Source organism: Cynara cardunculus (genome assembly GCF_001531365.2).
Source record: "Cynara cardunculus var. scolymus isolate 2C chromosome LG 2, CcrdV1, whole genome shotgun sequence".
NCBI classification, from domain to species: Eukaryota; Viridiplantae; Streptophyta; class Magnoliopsida; order Asterales; family Asteraceae; genus Cynara; species Cynara cardunculus.
In genome coordinates this window covers 8,534,525-8,555,436 of record NC_037529.1, presented here as the reverse complement: position 1 = coordinate 8,555,436, position 20,912 = coordinate 8,534,525, and the positions used below count along the sequence as shown (strand labels likewise).

The following is a 20,912-nucleotide window of genomic DNA, read 5'->3' as shown; positions in this document are numbered from 1 at the left end:
TATTTCAAAATATGGCAGACTGCATCCCAATGTGTAGTTCTTGGAGACAACATAAATTGACTCAATACACTTACCGGAAAGGCAATATCGGGACGCGTGATTGTCAGATAATTCAGCCGTCCCACAATTCTCCTGTACTTCTCTGGGTTCTCAAGAGGATCCCCATCATCAGACTTCAGCTTTACATTCAGAACCATAGGAGCTTCACATGGTTTCGTGTCGATCATGCCAGAATCATGTAGTATGTCAAGGCAGTATTTTCGTTGAGATAGGCAAATTCCTTTGTGATTCCGAGATACCTCAATACCCAAGAAATATTTCAGTGGACCAAGGTCCTTAGTTTGAAATTGAGATGCGAGGAATTCTTTCAACTTTTTAATTCCATTCTCATCACTGCCTGTAATCACAATATCATCGACATAAACCACTAGCAGGATACATCCAAAATCAAATGAAGTAAAGAACACTGAGTGGTCATATGAGCTTCTTCGTCACCCAAATGTAGTTACTACAGAACTGAACCGACCGAACCATGCACGAGGTGATTGCTTTAGGCCGTATAACGACTTCCGTAATTTACAGACCTTCCCAAACTCCCCTTGAGCAACAAACCCGGGGGGTTGCTCCATGTAGACTTTCTCTAGCAGATCGCCATGTAAGAAGGCGTTTTTCACATCTAATTGGTGAAGAGGCCAATTATAGGTAGCAGCTAGAGAGATGAAAAGCCGAATAGACGCCATCTTTGCAACAGGAGAAAAAGTCTCAGAATAATCCACTCCATAAGTTTGGGCATACCCCTTTGCAACCAAACGAGCTTTTAATCGTGCTATCGAGCCATTAGGATTAACTTTCACAGTAAACACCCACTTACAGCCAATTGCTCTTTTGCCAGCAGGTAACTCTACCAAATCCCATGTGGTGTTATGATCAAGAGCATTGAGCTCATCAATCATAGCATCCCGCCATCCAGGATGAGTCAAAGCTTCTCCAATCGTAGATGGAATAGGTATAGAATCAAGGGTAGAGACCAAAGAACGAGATGACCTGGAGAGTTTATCATAAGAAACAAAAGAAGCAATAGGATACGTGCAAGAACGTTTACCTTTCCGGAGAGCAATAGGAGCGTCAAGATCAGGATCCTCATTTACTGGAGTGGGTATAGAAGCTTCAGGAGGTACATCTTCTGGGGATGGTGGATCTGCAGACTCAGATGATATTGGTGAAGACGGAGGAGGTCGTTTGCGCCTATTATATACATGAACAATGGGTGGTCTGGTGGCTTGAGTAGTGGACTCAGGAGTGGGTATGGTATACACCAACAAGTCATCATCTTTCTCATTTAAAGGAGTCGGAGGGAAATTGGGAAGAACGACATGTTCTCATGGAAGGTAACATCCCGAGATACAATATAGCGGTTAAGATTGGGAGAGAAGCACCTGCAACTCTTTTGGAGACGAGACCCAAGGAACACGCATTTCAGAGATTTGGGATCAAGCTTGGTGATAGTGGGGCGTGAGTCACGAACAAAGCATGTAACACCGAAGATCTTTGGCTCAATAGGGAATAATCGTTGTCCTGGGAACAAAACAGAGAATGGAGTTTCTCCATTCAGGACAACAGACGGCATTCTATTGATAAGAAAACAGGCTGTTGATACCGCATCGGCCCAAAAAGACTTAGGGACGGACATCTGAAACAGAAGTGCTCGGGCAACCTTAAGGAGGTGACGATTTTTTCGTTCAACTACCCCATTTTGTGCTGGAGTATCAACACATGAGGACTCATGAAGGATACCATTTTGCAACATATAAGATTGAATTTGTTGGGATACATACTCTTTTGCATTGTCACTTTGTAAGGTTTTAATAGATGTTTGAAACTGAGTTTGGATTTCAGAATGAAAGGAACGTAAATGATTAAACACTTCTGAACGGTTTTTCATGAAGTATAACCAAGTAGTTCGAGAATAATCATCTACAAACGTAACAAAATACTTAAAATCAGACTTAGACGTTACAGGACATGGGCCCCAGACATCAGAATGTACTAATTGAAATGGGGACGTAGCCCGCTTATTGACTCCAGGACTTAAGTGAACACGTTGATGTTTGGCAAACTGACATGACTCACATTGTAAATACYGYAAATGGGAAAATTCAGGACACAACTTCTTGAGACTCWGTAAGGAAGGATGACCTAGTCGACAATGAACTTCAAAAGGAGATGATGAACTGGAAYTTGCCAAGGAATATGGTTTGGGTGGTTCAAATATGTATAGGCCATCCGACTCCCGTCCTCTACCAATAATCTTCTTCGTCTGTATATCCTGAAAGACACAATGATCAGGAAAGAATGAGACACTACAATTCAAAGTGCGAGTAATTTTGCTCACAGACAGTAAGTTAAAAGAAAATTTTGGTAGGCTCAGGACTGAGGATAACGAGACACATGGGGACAATTTAACAGTGCCAGACCTAATTATTTGGGAGACAGATCCATCAGCTACTGTGACTTGAGCTGAGGATGCATGTTTATTGAAATTTAGGAGAAGGTGGGAATTACCAGTCATATGGTCTGAGGCACCTGAATCAATGACCCATTTGGAGGAGGATGATACAAAGCATTTGCCAGAGTTACCTGTCTCAACAAACATAGTAGTGGAAGCAGCGGGGTGCTCATTTACCAGATGAGGTTCCTCTTTGTGTCTCATAGCTGTGTCATCTGATGTAGTTGCAACATGTGCTAAGGAGAGTCTCTGATTTCTAAATTGCCGTTTCTTGCAATTAAACTTAGTATGACCAAATTCATGACAGTAGTGGCACTCTACGTCTGAGTTAAAATCAGTTGGTCGATCATTGTGGCCTCCTCTAGTGCTACCCCTTCCACGATAGCCACCTCGAAAACCGCCACGGTATCCACCTCGGCTAAGTAAAGCYGAATTATGATCAGATGGTGGAGTAGGCTGAAAATCTTCATGCCGAAGAACCCGAGCAAGAGTCTCTTGAAGAGAAGGTATCACGGATTCATTTAAGAACTAAGATCTGATGGAATCATATTCTGGGCGTAAGCCAGTCAGGAAGCTTATGACAGCAATCTGTTCCCTTTGAGTCTGCATAATTTTCACATCAGTACTCAATGGGAGAAGAGAGTTTATTTCCTCATATATCTTCTTGAATTCCATGGCATAGGCGGTAAGTGATCGGTCCTGTTGTTCCCCACGATGGAATGACTTACATACGCTGTAAATCCTTAAAATATTACTTTGTCTGGAGTACAGGAAGTCAAGATATTCTATTAGCTCTTTCACATATTCACAGTGACGGATTAAAGTTGAAACGGAGGGCTCAATAGAATTTATAATTTGCAAGAACATACGGGCATCTTGTTGTAACCAAAGGTCACGATTACTCGTAGTGGGAGGGTCAGATTCCTGATGGGAAGCCATTCCCATACTTCGAACGTACAAACGAATCGTTTTGATCCATTCGAAGTAATTGTTACCATTAAGCTTGTTTTTAGTATCCGTTCAAAAAAAAAAAAGCTTGTTTTTAGTAACTTTACTACTGGCTGAAATTATGTCAGGAACACGAGTACTACCGGAGGCTTTATCATCAGTGTTCGTCATATTAATCAAATCAGAAACGAACACCCAAGGGACAAATTATCAAAGGAAACCAGACTAAATAGATAGCAATTAACAGAGTTTGACCAAACATATGAGATCAGATCTGTTACGACTAGATAACAACAAAATTAGACCAAAAAGATGCCCAAAAAAAACCAGATGGGGATTCCGACCAGAACCCTAAAAGTCGAAGGTCGTCGGAGGCCGGAAAAGGGCTCACGCGCCGGCGCGTGGAGGTGTGACGGCGGCGGACTAGGGTTCCGGCGATGCCCGGGGGGGGGGTTCCGCCGTGAACAGTAACTCCGATGTGAACAGTACTCCGGCGATGAACAGTAACGGCGATAAACCCTAGGCTCTGATACCATGTAATCAGAGAGAACTCTCTATTATATGATTCATCAGTAAAATTCAAATTTACAAGAGGAGAGACACTATATATAGACATAATTACACGGGAAACCTAACTCTAAAGCCCATCGGGCTTGGACACCTTACCATAAACATGTTACTAAGGCCCGAATTGGACATCCAATTGCTTCGATTTGAATTATCCGGAGAATTATCCTTGAGTTCATACAAGGATATTCAGAGAGAATCATTCTGAGCCTCCTCAACTAGAACACCTGATGGTTGATCCATATAAACCTCCTGTTCAAGATGGAAAATCAGTGATGAATTAGAGTCAGGCAAAACAAGTTTGAAATGTGGCCAACAGGAGAACAATATTCTCATAGTCAATCATAGTGTTCAAAATATTCATTGGCCACTAGATGGGCTTTCTGGGATGAAAACAAATTCATGTTGAAGCTTAACAGTGAACACCAATTTGCAACCTACATACCGGAAGAAAGAGGTTTGGGTGCTTAAGTATCGTTTAAGTGAACTCATCTTTCTGTATGCCTACTTACAACTCAAGTCCCTTTGTCACCGTTGTTGGAATATGATAACTGTATGGGGTTGGAACCAAGTAGTCACAAAAATATGACCTACTGGAAAATCTTCAAAGACAGTAGTGGTATAATACTGTTGTCGCCGAGGCAAACGATAGTGATGGAGGCGGATATTTGGTAGAAAGAAATGCAGAGATTTATCCTAGAAAAATCCGACATGAAGTTTTGGATAATCCAGGATGCAGACTGAGAGATTCAAGTGCTTTAGCTCTTATGATCTTACTGGAATTTGACAATGTAATTGGAAAAAGCATGGTCTGGTTTGACATTCTTAACTGGACAATGTACCATGGGGACTTTTGTTTGTGCTAGCATATTTTCACTGTTATTTTGGAAATTTTGTTATTTGAGTGGATCAACATAAGATAATAGTTTCTGGCCTTTTTTTCTATTTAAATTTGTTTGATTTGACATGTAATTGGTAAAAAGAAGTAGATGTTTCATCTATCTATGAGTGACGATTATGCAATCTCTTTTTGAAGTTCATTCACGAAGACTTCAAGCACTCAAAGCTCTTACACATGCACCTTCAACTAGTTCTGAAATCTTGTCCAAGTTGTACGAAATTGTCTTCGATATTCTTGAAAAGGTTTGTCCATGCCAATCTCTATCTTTCAGTACACAATTCTTGTTAGTATTTACATGATATAGTATTTCTCATATTTATATGTCTTGATGTTCTAGGAAACTTTGAATGTATTTATTGGATGCATTCTTCTTTTTTCTCATTTTTTTTCTGTATTGTCTTTCACATCTATCTAAACTTGATTTTCCTTGTGACAACCATACTGTTAACACTTACTCATGCCATGAAATGGATCTTGTATGTTGTGTCGAAGAAAATTGATATCATGGTTGACATATGTATTTTCTCTTACCTTTTTCATTTATTGATCAGGTTGCCGATGCACCTGATAAGCGTAAGAAAGGCATCTTTGGGGCAAGTAAGGAGGTAAGTATGAATGAATGTTGTTTGTATTGCTTGAACATTAATTGTCGTTCATACTTCTTTAATTGCAGCTCAAATACATGTAGCTTCATAAAACACTATGCCAGTGTGTACTATATATTAGTGTTCTAAAAGGCTCGTTACGGCTGGCGCCATGGCTCAAGGTTCGTGTCTCACTCCACGTTAAGCCTCTGGAACGCCATGGCCCAATGCGCAGTTCTTATAACATGATATTTGATTTTCGTTGCCTTTTTATGTCCTACTTTTTTTGTTTTTAGTATATATAACCCAATTTTAATTGTTTAATATCATTGACTAATTGAATAATAGTAAAAAACATATCCGTGTATATATGTATATATATAATTATACATATGACATACAAATTTGTCGCCATGAAAAATGCCATGGCCTTGCTATGACTTCTAAGGACTGAGGCTTGACCTCGACCCCACGCCTTACGCCATTTAGAACGTTGATATATATATATATATATATATAAATAGAGAGAGAGAGAGAGAGTGGGGGGTGGGGGTTTACAATGAGTAGGCAGTCAACTTACGAGAAGTGCAAGAAGGACCACATCACATGTGATTTATATCACGTCCAGAAGGCCGTATTGACTAGCCATTGCACGAGCGAGTGCGATCTTGGTCGCGTTGGCCAGTTGCCCACTTTTCTTCTAGACCTATGGTAAATCACGTGTGATTTGGCTCTTCTCGCTTGGCCTCCTTCTCGTTCGATCCTTCTTATATATATAGCTCTACTTTTAACTGTTTCTGCAGAAATTCCAAGTGGTGGACTCATTATTGCCATGGATGAAAGTGTGCACATTCACTCCCTGATTCTTTCTAGAAGGTATAAAACTGGCTTACTAACAATAGTTTAGTTCGACAAACTAGGTTTTGATCATGCAATCATTTCAGGGATTACTAGGGGTCTAGGGGCATATTATAGTAGTTGACTCTTGTAGACACCTTGTTCAGAAGAAAAGTTGTTGAAATGATGGAAGAGTAGCATGATGGAGAGTGCTTAATAATTATTATTCTGACATTGGCACATAAGTTTCTTTAGTTATAATTGGGATATTGAAGAAATTAAGAGACGGACTATTGCCTTACCGAAGGCTAGGTAATGGTTTTCATTTGTATTTGGGGTCAATTTTAGAGGATGATGGAGATTTCAATATAAGAACGGTGCTGATGAGGTGGCGACAACCGACAAGCAAACAAAGTTTTATGTGATCAGAAAATCCGATTGAAGTTTTGCTTTGGAAGATGGGATTGTTGCATCATCAAATGCTTGCTTGTATATCAATTGAATGTGAGATAAATGATGTGGAATTGCGAATTTTACGGTGGACTTAAAACTACATAAGAACAAATAGATAATAAATGAGAATATTTGGGGAAATAAGTTGGACAGCAACTATAGAGGAAAAGCACCGGCTCTACTTGATGGTTTGATGATCTTTAGCATAGGCCTTTGGATGCACCGGTTAGAAGAGGAAATTTTTACCAAGCGCATGGTAACATCGGAGGTGGAATAATACAAGATGAACATAAATTTAGATAAGAGAGATTTTGATTATATGAATATAAAAGACCTGTCATTTTATTAAATGTAACACCCACGAATTCCTGTGAGTGTGCTACATATTACTGGTTTTTCCAAACTTACCGAAGAAACAATTAAATAAACATTACAAAGGAAACAATTTTGAAAACTTATATTACAACTAGATGCAGTATAAATAGAATCGAACTTTCAATCGATCCACATACTTGGGAGCATATGGATGAAGACATCGTCTCACTCGATCCCATTAAATTTCATTGGCAGGAGGAGCCTTATGGTCTATTTTAGGCCATTACATGAAGTGGCATAGATCAAGGTGATAGTCTAGTGGTAAAAACATCTCGCTTTTGGTGTGATGTCATAGGTTCAAGTCTTATCTCTTTAACTAACCCAAGAAAGAATTGGGGGGGGGGGGATCATTGAACATGGAAAGAAGGTAATTACACCTCTAATGTTGTTATGTATAATGGATACACAGAGGTATCCTGTTTGGAGATCTAAATGGATCTTAGCTGAGACTTGTTCATTGTAGATTATACAAACAAGACCTACAAGGGCGAGGCCCATGATAATAACTAGCCCAGGTATCAACTTGTGCTTTTGGATGGAGGACCTAACTACGTTTCTGTTCGTTAATGAACGAGAATTATTTTTCTATCATATGTTAATTTAGGTGAAAGCATATTTGTAAATTGTGTCAATAAAGTTTGTTAGCCAAAGTTGTATTTGAGTTCTCAATCCCTTCATTGGCTTTCAATGTACTATTTTAAACTACGTGGGTGGTAGACATCCTTTAATTGTTGGTTTTTTGATTTAGATTAAAAAGTTAAAACATATACTAGGAGGACCTGGCAAGATCGTTACTAAGTATCTATTTTTACATGTGTTGGTAAACGAATTAGAAAGTTGTTATCTCTCTTCTTTTGCCCAGGTTCATACTTTCCACATGTGCATGTATCTTTGGAACTTCTTGTAAGCTGCAGTATCCTATAATACAACCATCCTCAACCTGAGTTGCTTGTTTGATGGAAAATTTAATATGTATTTAGCTTTTCCTTACAGCCTCAGAGCCACTGATAGCATCCATGAACATATTCATAAATGTCTTCGCCTACTTTTAAAGTTATGATGTAATGTTTTCTTATTTCTTCATTTTGATTTGAATGGTCAGTCTATAATTGGGAGTAATCTGCAATATGCTGCCCTAAGTGCCTTGCGAAGACTTCCGCTGGATCCAGGAAATCCTCTTTTTCTCCATCGTGCTGTGCAGGGGTTGGTTTGTCCTTGTTGGTTTTGAGATATTTTATTTCCAAATAGCTACATGCAAGATATACTATTGACTTATGGTATTAGAAATATTTTTTGATACCTATGATAAGAGAGTGATACAACTTTGTCATTCAAACATGGTCCTTATTATCATCATTGCCCTTGACATCATGCTCTGATCACAACTATCCATTTTGCTATTACACTTACCAGCAAGGGCAAATGCCTGAATTGTGAAAAACAATTTAGTTGGACCTTTTGGGTTCATATTATTGGTAGGAGGATGGAACCTCCAGAAAATTTTATTTAGGAAAAAAAGACACTACTACCACCTACAATCATGTCCAATCAACCAACTGGAGAAATTTGCAGATGATGGAGTGCTCAAAGGCTTTGCCGAAGCCATACCAAACCGAGAAAGTATCTTTAAAATGTAACTTTTCTGTGACAAGAAAAGTTTATGTCTAGATCTGTCTCGAACTATTTCCATCCCAAGTATCTTTTGAGCAGCCCCCAAATCTTTCATATCAAACTCAGAATTAAGGAGTTGTTTCAACCTCTTAATTTCAGCCACATCTCGAGCGGCCACCAACATATCATCCACATAAAGTAGCAAATACACCTGAACCATCAGCTACTTTCTTATGATATATGCAGCAATCATAAGGGCTTCAATTAAAAACCATGTTTCACCATAAAGCTGTCAAATCGCTTATACCACTGCCTCGGAGATTGCTTTAAGTCGTAAAGCGATTTCTTGAGCTTACGAACATAATCTTCCTTTTCTTGAACCACAAATCACTCCGGTTGACTCATAAATTTCTTCTTCAAGATATCTATGCAAGAACGCTGTTTTAACATCCAACTGTTCCAACTCCAAATTTTGTTGTGCTACTAGTGCCAACATCACTCGAATGAATGTATGATGCACCACCGGTGAGAAAATTTTATCATAATCAACACCCTTTCTCTTGGCTATAACCTCTAGCCACCAAACGAGCCTTAAATCTTACATTTTCAGCTCCTGGCAGCCCTTCTTTCTGCTTAAAAATCCACTTACAGGCCACAACTTTTCTGCCTTGAGGTAATTTCACCAATTCCTAAGTCCTGTTTTTGTGAAGGGACTCCATTTCTTCACTCATGGATGCTATCCACACGTCAGCCTCCTTTGTTGTGGTTTCTTCTTATAAGTAGACGGCTCAAAGAACTCCAATTCTTCAGCAACTTGTAACGCATAGGCCACCACGTCATCGAAACCATACAGAATTGGCCTACCAACTTGTCTTCGAGGCTTGTCTAACACTATGGACCGAAATTCCATAGGCTGGTGCTGACTTTCGGACTCTACACGTCCTGTTTGAGTCATGTTACTGCACTGTCCAGAAACATTCTCACCCTTATCAGAACCATGTAACTCATGCTCCACCTGTTCGGAGATCCTCTCCTCTTGGTCTTTTGAAGTAGATGAAGTAGACAAATACCATACGTCATGCAACATACTTCCTTCATCAAATATTACATCACGGCTGAGAATCACCTTTCTTTCATCAAGTGACCAGATTCTATACCCTTTTACTCCAGCACCATATCCCATAAACAACCCCTTCTTTGACCTTGGTTCCAAACTTTCTTTCACTCACATGGTAGTACGAAGGACAACCAAACACTCGTAAATTCGTGTAATCAGCTGGCTTACCGGACCACATTCCAGTAGGGGTTTTACAACCAATTGCTGTTGCCGGAGACCTATTCACCAAGTAACAAACTGTGTTTAACGCCTCAACCCAAAACCCTCTAGACAACCCTGCATTTGACAGCACACATCTAACTCTTTCTAGCAACGTTCTATCCATCCTTTCGGCCACTCCATTTTGCTGTGGAGTGTGCCTAACCGTTCGGTGCCTTGCAATTCCTTCAGCTTTACAAAACAAATCAAACTCATTTGAACAAAATTCAAACTATTATCAGTTCGCAACCTCTTTATCTTCTTCCCAAATTGATTTTCAATGAGAACCTTCCATTCTTTGAACTTCTCGAACGACTCACTCTTATGTTTCATGATGAACACCCAAGTCATCCTAGAGTAATCGTCAACAATTGAGAGGGAATAACGGCCACCACCAAGAGAAGGAACCTGTGAAGGACCCCCACAATCAGCATGTAGATAGTCCAAAGTAGACTTGGTATTATGGACAGTCTTTGAAAAACTCTCCTCTTTGTTTTCCAAAGATTCAATGCTCACAAAAGCCTAGTTCAGCAACTTTATGACCTCCAAGAAGTCCTTGCTTGCTGAGCATGCCTTTTCTCACTAACATGCCCCAACCTCATGTGCCACAAAAGTATCAAATCTGACTCGTTTTTATCAGAACTAAAGGCTGGTGATGATGACCCAACAGCCGTGTTGCCTTCAAGCACATACAAGGTACCTTTCTTGACTTCTTTCATCACCACTAATGCACCTTTAGAGACCCGAAGTACTTCTTTTTCACAGCTATACTTGAAACCTTTGGAATCTAAGGATCCCAAAGAAACCAAATTCTTTTTCAAATCAGGTATGTGACAAACGTCAGCCAAAGTTCTCACTACCCCGTCGTGCATTTTGATACTTACTGAACCTATTCAAGCAACATTACACGGAACTTCGTTCCCCATTAAAACACTTCCTATTGCAACCTTTTCATAAGTATCAAACCAGGCCTTATTCGGTGTCATGTGAAACGAACACCCGGAGTCAAGAATCCACTCATCTTGCTGACTTTTAGAGTCAACTACTGAAAGAACCAGATCAGCCTCTGAACCCGAATCATCTTTACCAACAGCAGTGGAGGCCTTCTCATTTCGTTTCGGACATTCATTTTTTCCAATGTCCAAGATCACCACACCTTTGACATACATCTTTCGGGCATTCTTTCGATCCTCGACCCTTCGATCTTGATCGACTTCTTCCTTTCCACTTCCTTTTACCTTTCTCTCGACCCCTTTCTTCGCCTTCATTTACCACTGACAAGCCAACAGATTGGCTTTCAGTTCCATTTTCCTGAAGCTTTATGGCGCAATTCTCATGAATGCAAACTTGATCGAACTTTTTCCAAAGTAATTGTGTCCCTTCCAACTACAGATGAGTTGACAAAATTTTTGTATGAGGGTAGCAATGAAACCAATAAAATGAGGGCAACATCCTCATCTTCAACCTTGACCTCAACATTCTTTAAATCCATAAGAATGGAGTATAACTCATCAAGATGTTCCTTCAATGGCATCCCCTCCTTCATTTGAAGCGAAAATAACCTTTGCTTTAACAACAACTTGTTTGTTAAAGACTTTGTCATGTAGAGACTTTCAGGTTTCATCCAAAAAGATGCGGCAGTCTCCTCACCTGCGGCCTCGTAAATCACTTTATTGGCCAAGGACAACAAGATGGTGCTATGAGCCTTCTCATCTTGTTGATTAAACTCACGTCGACCATATTTGCAGGAGTCCAAATTCCTTGCTGTTTTAGGAGAGCTCTCATTTTAATTTGCCATAAGTTAAATTTATTCTTCCCATTAAACTTGTCGATCTTGATCATTTGTGGTGGCATCACTAAAATCTTGATTGAATCGAGGCAAGTGCTTTCGATCACCAAAGGATGACAAATCCCAGTCGCCCTCCACCTAGAATCGAACACCCAGTCGCCAATCACCAATCGATCACTAATTTCAGTTTCCAGACTCCAATCGATCACTAATTTCAGTTGCCAGACTCCAATCGATCACTAATTTCAGATACGCTTCCCAATCGATCGCCAATTTCAAGGTGCCGGTTCCCAATCGATCGCCAATTTCAATTCCAGAAACCAATCAATCACCGATTTCAATTCCAAAAACCAATCGATCGTCAATTTCAGATGCCGCTCCACCTTGAATCCCGTTGCCTTGAATCTGACTTAAAGATTGACGCAATTGATTGCCAAGATTGCAATCGGGAGAAGCAATTTCAACAACAGGTCATCTTGATCAATCGTAGAAGCAAGAATAGTACAGAACCAACAGAAGCGTGTCTTTTTGATCATTACGCTATGATACCAATTTGTTAAGAAATTACTAGAAATCTTTTAGAGAATTTGGATGCGTGAGCCAGAGAATTTTATTAGATGAGAAAAATGAAGTGTTTACAACATGATTAGCCCCAACTTATTTTTGTAAGGGTGTCCAGGCCAAAGCCCGACTCCCCAACTTATTTATAGGCTAAACAGAAAGAAAATAGCAGACTAACAAAACTAAGTCTACTAGAACTAACGTCACACCACTGGACACTAATAATGCCACCTAAGATGATCTTTGTATATCCTAAAGCAATATCCGAGATATGTTTTATAATCCAAGCCTTAGAAGCATTTGATATGATTTGAAGTTCCCATGACCATTTGGTATACTTTTGTCAGAAAAATGAAGAGTTTTTTGTAGTATTCCGTTTTCTACTTAGACACCTGTTATTGCAGATGATATATAAGAATTGCGACTCTTAAATATTTTAACCATCAGGAATTTCAAACCAAGGACCTTGGGAATGATCATACTTTTTGGGCGTTGAAGTAGTGTTACAACAAGGCATCTTTCTATATCAAAAGAAGTATGTTCTATACGTTATTGCAGGAGTAGGTCATCAATTGTTCCTAAGTTAAGCTCCATGTTAAGGATGTGAGTTATTGGAGGATTCGGGCAGATCGGCATATTATGCAGATCGAAATTATTTAACGGTCATTGAATCAAACAAATGCATCCGCAGTATCGTGGTGAGCCGATTTATGTCTGCACCCCCTCGCACCAATTACTCGGATACTATGATACATATTTGAAGATATCTCAAAGATGCTCCATAGAAGTTCTTGATTCGGAACAAGGACATGCCAAGGTTACTTGTTACTCTGATGCAAATTGTGGATGATGTCGTCATACTAGATGATGTACTACTGAATATTACATCTTATATGGGAATCTTATGTCATGCAAGAGCATGAAATAAAATATAGCTGCTATCTAGTGCTAAGGCAGAATATTGAGCTATGACCACAACCACATGCAAGTTGGCTTGGATTCAACACGTGACACATGAATTGAGGGAACTTTCACTTGATTGAATATAGATGTGTTGCAGTATCTATGCTTATCTCCAACATATCAGATCTTTCATTCACAAGCAAAATGTATCAAGGTCGATTTTCAATACGTTTGCAATAAGGTAATTGGTACTTGCCATGAACCCCCATCTATGTAGCTGATTTGAATTTGCTCTGAAGATAAATTTTCAGATGCGTTGACAAAACTTCTACATGGATTGCAGACTATCTATATTTGTGACTAGTCACACATAGGTTGATGTATTTGCTCCATCTTCAGGAGTGTTAAAGAATAAGACTCGATTAGGGATGCTATGCAGTTAGGAAAATTTCTTTAGGGTTTCATCATGTATTGGCTGCCCATTTATGTAATTGATAGAGATGAAATCGGTAAGATGATAAAAATAACTTTCCAGAAAAATACCAATTTCAGTATTGTTTGTAGAATACTATCAAAACAATTAACTTCAAACTTTTGTATTGACTGCAGAATTTCATTTGCTGATCCAGTGGCTGTTAGACATGCATTGGAAATGACCTATGAGCTAGCTAAAAAAGATCCTTATGCTGTTGCCATGGCTTTAGGTAATCTGATAACCTTAAAGTTTGATTGGTCTAATGGTGTTCTATTTGTAACCTCTAGGCCTTTATATCTATAAAATGTTTTGCTTGTGGTATAGATATTTTAATGCATTTCCCATACCTGTTCTTTTTTTCCATGTACAGAGTATGAATCTTCTAAAATGATGTTTCAAGATTAATTTGTTGTCTTAATGTGAGCATTGCATGTAAGTGGACCAAGTTCCCCTTTGGGGGCTCTTGTGAAAACAATAGGAACAAAAGGGTCATTGGCCCAACGGTACACGGGTTACCAATACAGCCCATTGGGAACTAAATTAAGATTTTTTGAGAAAGAAGGATCATTTTTCGTGTTCACATTATACTAAAACAAAGATGGTTTTATTTAATAAAAGCGAAATAATTGTTTGACTTAGTAAGATTATGCCATGAAAAGTATGCAAATAAGAAAAATAATATAACATTACTAAAATGTTTCACGGTTTGATGTTATCACATGTAGTTAGCAGTTCAAGGAAAGCCAAGCTTGGCTTGAGCTTTTTCTCGCTCTTTTTAATGATTGATGTAGTGAGTTAGACAGTTCTATTGACCCACTAAATCAATTTGACAACTTAGTTACATGGCTTGCTAATAATGGCCATGGGGAACTCTTTGCAAAAGGCAAGGGAAAATCCATGGATGAGGACTTCTCTGGCAAACCTTGCAAAGCCGAGGAGCCTTGGTTTACTGGGTTACTTGCTGATGAGGCTCCTAGGCATTGCCAGGGTTGGGGAGGGACATATTTGTATGCATAGTTTTCCCTTGAAATTTGAAAAGGTTCATTTTTGTGACTCTGTGACTTTATGGTGCTTAATAATTGCTCCAAGGTTTGTTCCTAGGTTATCGTTTGATAATGGGAATGTGCTTTATTATACCTCAGCAATCTAAACATCTGTGAGCTTTATCCATTACAGACTTACAGTTGTATTCTTGTGTTTCTGAAGCATTATTCTTTTATCTTCTGATGCAGGGAAGCTTGTCCAACCTGGTGGTATATTGATTATGTGATCATCATCTTTAACATTACATGTTTCGTTCTCTTTCCCTCTGAAATTTCTAAACTGTAAATGATCAGGAGTTCTACAGGATATTTTGCACTGTCATGATGTTCTTGCTAGAGTTGCCCTGGCCAGGTTGTGTCATACAATATCTCGAGCTAAGTCACTAAATGGTCTGTATTGCTTACACTGCTTAACTTCTATGCTTATCATTGAATGGTGCAATGGTTAGCAAGCACTAAAAGTACGATGTTCTGTGAACAGAAAGGATGGACATTAAATCCCAGTTTAATGTTTTGCTGTATCAACTCCTTATTGATCCCAGTGACACAGTTTGTTTTGCGGCTATCACTTGTGCACTGGGAAAGTCTGACAATGCAGACAGGTATATGGTCAAAGTGCAGCACAATTGCATAACTAATGATCAAAGTTTTTATCTTCACAAGAAAGTCACCCAGACAATTTTTTGCTTTCACAAACAATAAACTGCATTTAAGAAGCTATTTATGCCATTTGATAAGCATTCCATCACTTACTTCAGTAAAAGCTGATGTTGCAATTGCCTTTTATTTTCATTTAATAAAAAGCTGACATATATATTGCACAACAGATGTTAAAAGCTGATGTCGAACTAAAGCATTTCATTTTATCTAATTATTTCCGAGTTGGAAGTAAAATAGTACTTGAAAAAGGAATTTTATCATTTCAACCATTTTTTCCTCTTTAGTATAAAAAGTTCATACAAAAGTAAGAATAACATTTGGGAACATATTTGGGTGGTTCATAATCAAATGAGTAAGTTAGAATTATAAGATATTCAATAACAACAGGGGTAAAGTTAATTAAAGGAAAATTGATTGAATAAAAATGATGAAAAGAAGTCACCTGAGTTCTTGCCTGTTTATCTCTCATTCACTGTGCGTGTGTGTTTTTTTTGGGAGGGGGGGGGGGTAATGTTCTGTTTTCCAATTTCGTTGCCATTTTTCTTATTTTTAATCTTTACCTTGTCTATATTACTCTTCTCCTCTCTGAATTTGATGTTGATGCTTGTTTGAGGTTTATTATATTGTTTATCATCATTGTTGTTATTAATTTCACTTTTGGTATAGCTATCTTTAATATGAGAAGTGGAATGCTCACATCAGCTTTTACTTAAATGGAGAACTGATCATAATCATGTCAATTTGTACTAATGATGTTGGTTGGAAAGTTGATTGAATACTGTAAATAACTTCTCATAAGCAGTTATTATTTCAAGCAAAATATAGTTATAGGGCGACTTTGGTATGTATAGAAAGCTTCTTGTTTTTAATGCAACCATCTATTTTATCTAGTTCTTTTTCTTGGTGTGTATTTTGGTTTTTCTTTTGGGGGGGGGAGGTGTTGTCCATTTTTCTTGAATGATGTGCAGAAACCAGAATTTTTTAATGTCCTTGTGTTTTATCTTTTGGTAACATCTGTCCACCACAGGACGGAGGGTCGAGCTCTTGGATGGTACAATTTGACCAGGGAAGTTATCAAAGTACCTTATACAAAGGATAAATCAAAGAAAAAATGTCCGCAGCTCCTTATCAAAGTTGTCATGACAAGGTTCACATCTTATTGTAGATACTTGTATTTCTTTCATAACTGCATATGCCAGCCATGGTTTATCTATACAGTAAACTTTCTTACAACACAAGCTTTTGACATAAATATATGCTTTCCCAAGCCTGGTTAGAAAAAGAAAGCAAAAATCTGTGGGCGTTTAGTTAAACTTTTAAATTGGAAACCATTTTCTCTGAACCTTTTTCAGGTTGAAAACTTGTTTCCGTAGTTCCTCCCGGCCTTTGCTTCATGCAGCAGCGAGAGTTGTGCAAGAGATGGGGAAAAGTCGGGCAGCTGCTTTTGCTCTGGGTCTACTGAATATTGAAGGGGATGTTGTCAATACATTTTCCGAAAGCAATGACTGGGATCATGGAACCTCTGAATCTGAAGGTGATTGCCATGTGCTTCAATGGTATCTTTTCATTTACTAATCAAGCTCATGAAACACACATTTGTAGGGTCCATATATCCAGGTAATCCTACAATCTGTTTCAATCAACAAATTGAATCATGAAGAACAAATAGCCATGAAGCCATGGGAATACTATACTAAACATTATTCAAGCCACAATCATAATTACAAGGTATTAAGGTACATCATTCCCTAATGCTAGTGACAATCAACTTCATAGCTAGAGAGAGGTATACTCATAATATGATAACAAATGATAATGCTTGTATCCGTTATGCACCAGTAATGACTCCAAAACTTAAATGAGGTGATGGTAGTGACGTGAAAGGGAGATTTGATGCTGAGAATGGATGAAATATATGGAATGAATAATGAATACCCTCCTCAATGGTTCCAATAACCGTTGTATTTGTAAGTGCTTTTAGGGGAAATTGTAATCCTACCGGGTTTGAGGAAGAAGTTAGGGTTGATTTGGAAGTGATCGGAGAAAGGGAGTATATGATTAAGATATCAAAGTTATTGAAGGAAGAGTTCCTCTTTGGGTGTAATTTTCACACTTTTGGTTCTTATTGTCCAAATTACGACCAAGTTCCTGAAACTTCTAGCATCTCAACTAAGTATCTAAATTCTATAAATAAAGGAATGAAATAAATATATCATGCAAAAAGGACAAATAATATCAAATATAAAAAAAAAAGGCATCATGGGTTTCATTTACTTGATATATGGAGGAATGAAGACGGGACACAATGGAAGGGAGGAAAATTGTGAACAAATGAAAGCTAATAGTTACTACGCAAACATGCAATAGCAAGTTATGTATATGTTACTTGACTGTTTATGACTGCCACTGGTAACTGTTTGCATGTACCCATTTTTCTTCCTTCGGTTAATTAAGTGTACTAAAAATGTTGGAAATAGACCTGTTTGCAACAGCAGAATTACGCTGGTTGCAGGTTTATGTTTTAGATCAATATTTGAAAAGTAAATCATGGAACGACTTCTTAGTCTACTTGCACAATTTTGATAAGACCAAATTCTGCTGGGTTCTAAATTAAATCATTGCTCATATGCTTTGGGATTAACCGGAATTGTTAGCTAACTATTCTCTTGGGGTATGAATTGTTGGTTTTTATGAATATGATCTCTGGATGAGAGAATGGAATTTGCTGATTAGTATGCACTAAAGGTTCATTTGTTCATTTATATCTACTTGTATACAGTTTATCTATGTTAAAGGTGATTAGAAAGCATTGCTATTGCTTTTAATCTGTGCTTATTTTCCACACCTTTGAGGTCTCAATGCTTTTCTTATGTGTTGAATGGGCAGATGGCGAGGACACAATTGGGAGTTTATTAGCCTCATTGATGGAGGTGGTGCGGACAACCGTGGCATGTGAATGTGTTTATGTTCGTGCTATGGTGATTAAAGCACTGATATGGATGCAAAGTCCTGAGGACACTTTTGATGAACTTGAATCATTGATTGCATCAGAGATTTCCGATCCTTCTTGGTCAGCAACTTTGTTAAATGATATTTTGCTCACTTTGCATGCTCGTTTCAAGGTACCTAGATACTTGCAAGTTGTAACTATTTTTTCTTTTCTAATCTTCTTCTGTCTTTCAATGTTAGTTTCTGTTTGATATGATCAAACTTAAAAGCATAACATCTACTGTACTTCCTTGTTTTATTGAGTCGTCAATATATCTTAGACCTCATATCTGCCCCAAGAAGCAGGACAGGCCTGGTAGTCTTGCACTGTTGTGACATAGTTTTTGGTAAATCACAGTCCACCTTGCTAATTGAATATCAGTGACACAAAGCGATCTAGATTTTCTGACAGAAAACTTATGGATACTATTAGGAGTGTTTTCTTGTGAATCACGAAAAGTTGGGTGAAAATGGATGTCTGAAATGGAAAATCTATATGTTCTTTTACACACACGGCCGAATACTGTTAGCTCACACAAATCTTGGAAAAACTACTATCAACTCCCTTCACTCCATTGTTCAAAAAGATGTCAGAGGGGCCAACAACAAAGAAACTGATGACTTCGTTGAGGTAAAAGATGATTAGAGAGGAAAAAGTGAACCTGGTTCATTAGTTTTCGTCTGCCTCTACTTTATGTTAATGATGATGTTACATTTGGTGGCCTAGGATGGCAATTGTTCCTTGCTGGAACTATTATAGTAGTAATAATAATAAGTTAATAACTATGTAGCACAGCATATTATTATTAACTTCTTTACATCATGACTTTTTGGGAACATATTTAGATGAGAAGGAAATAGTTGGAATGGCAACTGTTAGCATATACCACTTAATGATTTTCCAGCATTGTTAGTATCAACATTTGTTTCATGCATTCGTCTTGTTCTACTTTCAGTTACACACATGCTATCTGGTTTTATATTAACTAAATTTCTATCTCTTGTGCTTCCTTACTTGTATGATATTCTTCTTGTAATCTTCTCTTTTTGTTCTTTATAGGCTACTCCAGATATGGCTGTTATCCTTCTTGAAATAGCAAGAGTGTTTGCTACTAAAGTGCCTGGAAAAATTGATTCTGATGTGTTGCAACTTTTGTGGAAAGTGAGTGTTTCCTCAGTCCTTTCTTTGATAAGACGTGTTTTTGTAGTTATTTGAAATGAAATTTAATTTGTCATCATATTACTAGCTCTATACATCTGACAGTTCTGGTGTTTGCAGTGCATGAGATACACATCAAATTTAGATACTCTATTAATAGGTCTTCGTCTGTTTTCCTACTGGAACCACCTAAGCACATCATCTTTAAAGAAAATGACACAGACCTCGATTTTGTTTCTCCTCATAAATTTGGTATAGTGAAAAGTACCGTTCAACATGCATTTACCCAACTATTGGGATCAGTTCCATCAAGAACTGGCAATTCCAGCCATCACCCTTGATTGCAAACCATTGCCCTCCTCCGGCCCTCGTTATCCAAGTCCGGCGACTCTTTCCTCGATCGACTGTTCCTCATGTTGCCTGCCTCTTCAAAGCGAACTCCATCTCCCTCCTCACCACTTGAACATCCTCTTTCAACATTCAATCGCTCTTCGATTTCATCAACTCTGGATGCTAACCTTTTCTTCATGATGTAGGATTTTATCTCTCTGATACCAATTGATACAGTAAAATATTGAGAATGCTTGCATTAATCGAAAGATTACAGAAGCGTTCTAATATTCGAGACGCCAGATCTCTCCTAGGCTGCTACTCTATTTGGTTTTACTAAACAGAATGCCCATTATACGTATTAATATCCCTTGTACTTATTTCTATGCACATATGTGAATCTGATGGCAAACTACCAAGGTATAACACATGATTGATGATGCTATCAAACATAAATGTCTTGCAAAGCTCTTTAGCTTTGATATGCTGTGGAGGATAGGATGCTCAACTGATACAAATCATCTGCCAGTCCCAATCATCCAAGAAGTCTCAAGTCTGAACATACAAGGATTACAGAAAAATATTATTGAGCAATTTAATTCCTCAGTAACTTTACTTGCAGATAACAAATTATCAGGTAACACAGGCCTGTAAAAGGACATTGAATAATTGAACTAAGAATTGAGATTTAGTGAATTAGTGGCTCCTACCAGAATATTTGAGCCATTAGCTATTCTAATAAGAGATATAAAGGAAGAGATAATATTGATAATATATCTTTGTTTCCTATCATGTGATCCAAGGCACCAGTAGAGATACCTGACCGTGCTATAGAAGCACAAGAAGTTCTCTTCCTTGAAAATTTGAATCAAGTTCATCTTCTCAGTAAATTGAAGATTGAAGGTAG

At 38.1% G+C, this 20,912-nt stretch overlaps 1 protein-coding gene across 1 annotated transcript in view; it reads left to right on the top strand.

Annotated features, from left to right (window-relative positions):
- LOC112505865 overlaps nt 1-20,912 on the top strand; it is a 56,762-nt gene that overhangs the window by 3,989 nt on the left and 31,861 nt on the right. The window contains exons 6-16 of the mRNA XM_025109911.1: nt 5,058-5,164; nt 5,474-5,527; nt 8,274-8,374; nt 13,960-14,054; nt 15,058-15,078; nt 15,163-15,258; nt 15,350-15,470; nt 16,556-16,675; nt 16,881-17,062; nt 18,415-18,650; nt 19,577-19,678. Of these exons, the coding sequence (XP_024965679.1) occupies nt 5,058-5,164; nt 5,474-5,527; nt 8,274-8,374; nt 13,960-14,054; nt 15,058-15,078; nt 15,163-15,258; nt 15,350-15,470; nt 16,556-16,675; nt 16,881-17,062; nt 18,415-18,650; nt 19,577-19,678 (1,235 nt within the window). The remainder of the gene's footprint in view (nt 1-5,057; nt 5,165-5,473; nt 5,528-8,273; nt 8,375-13,959; nt 14,055-15,057; nt 15,079-15,162; nt 15,259-15,349; nt 15,471-16,555; nt 16,676-16,880; nt 17,063-18,414; nt 18,651-19,576; nt 19,679-20,912) is intronic.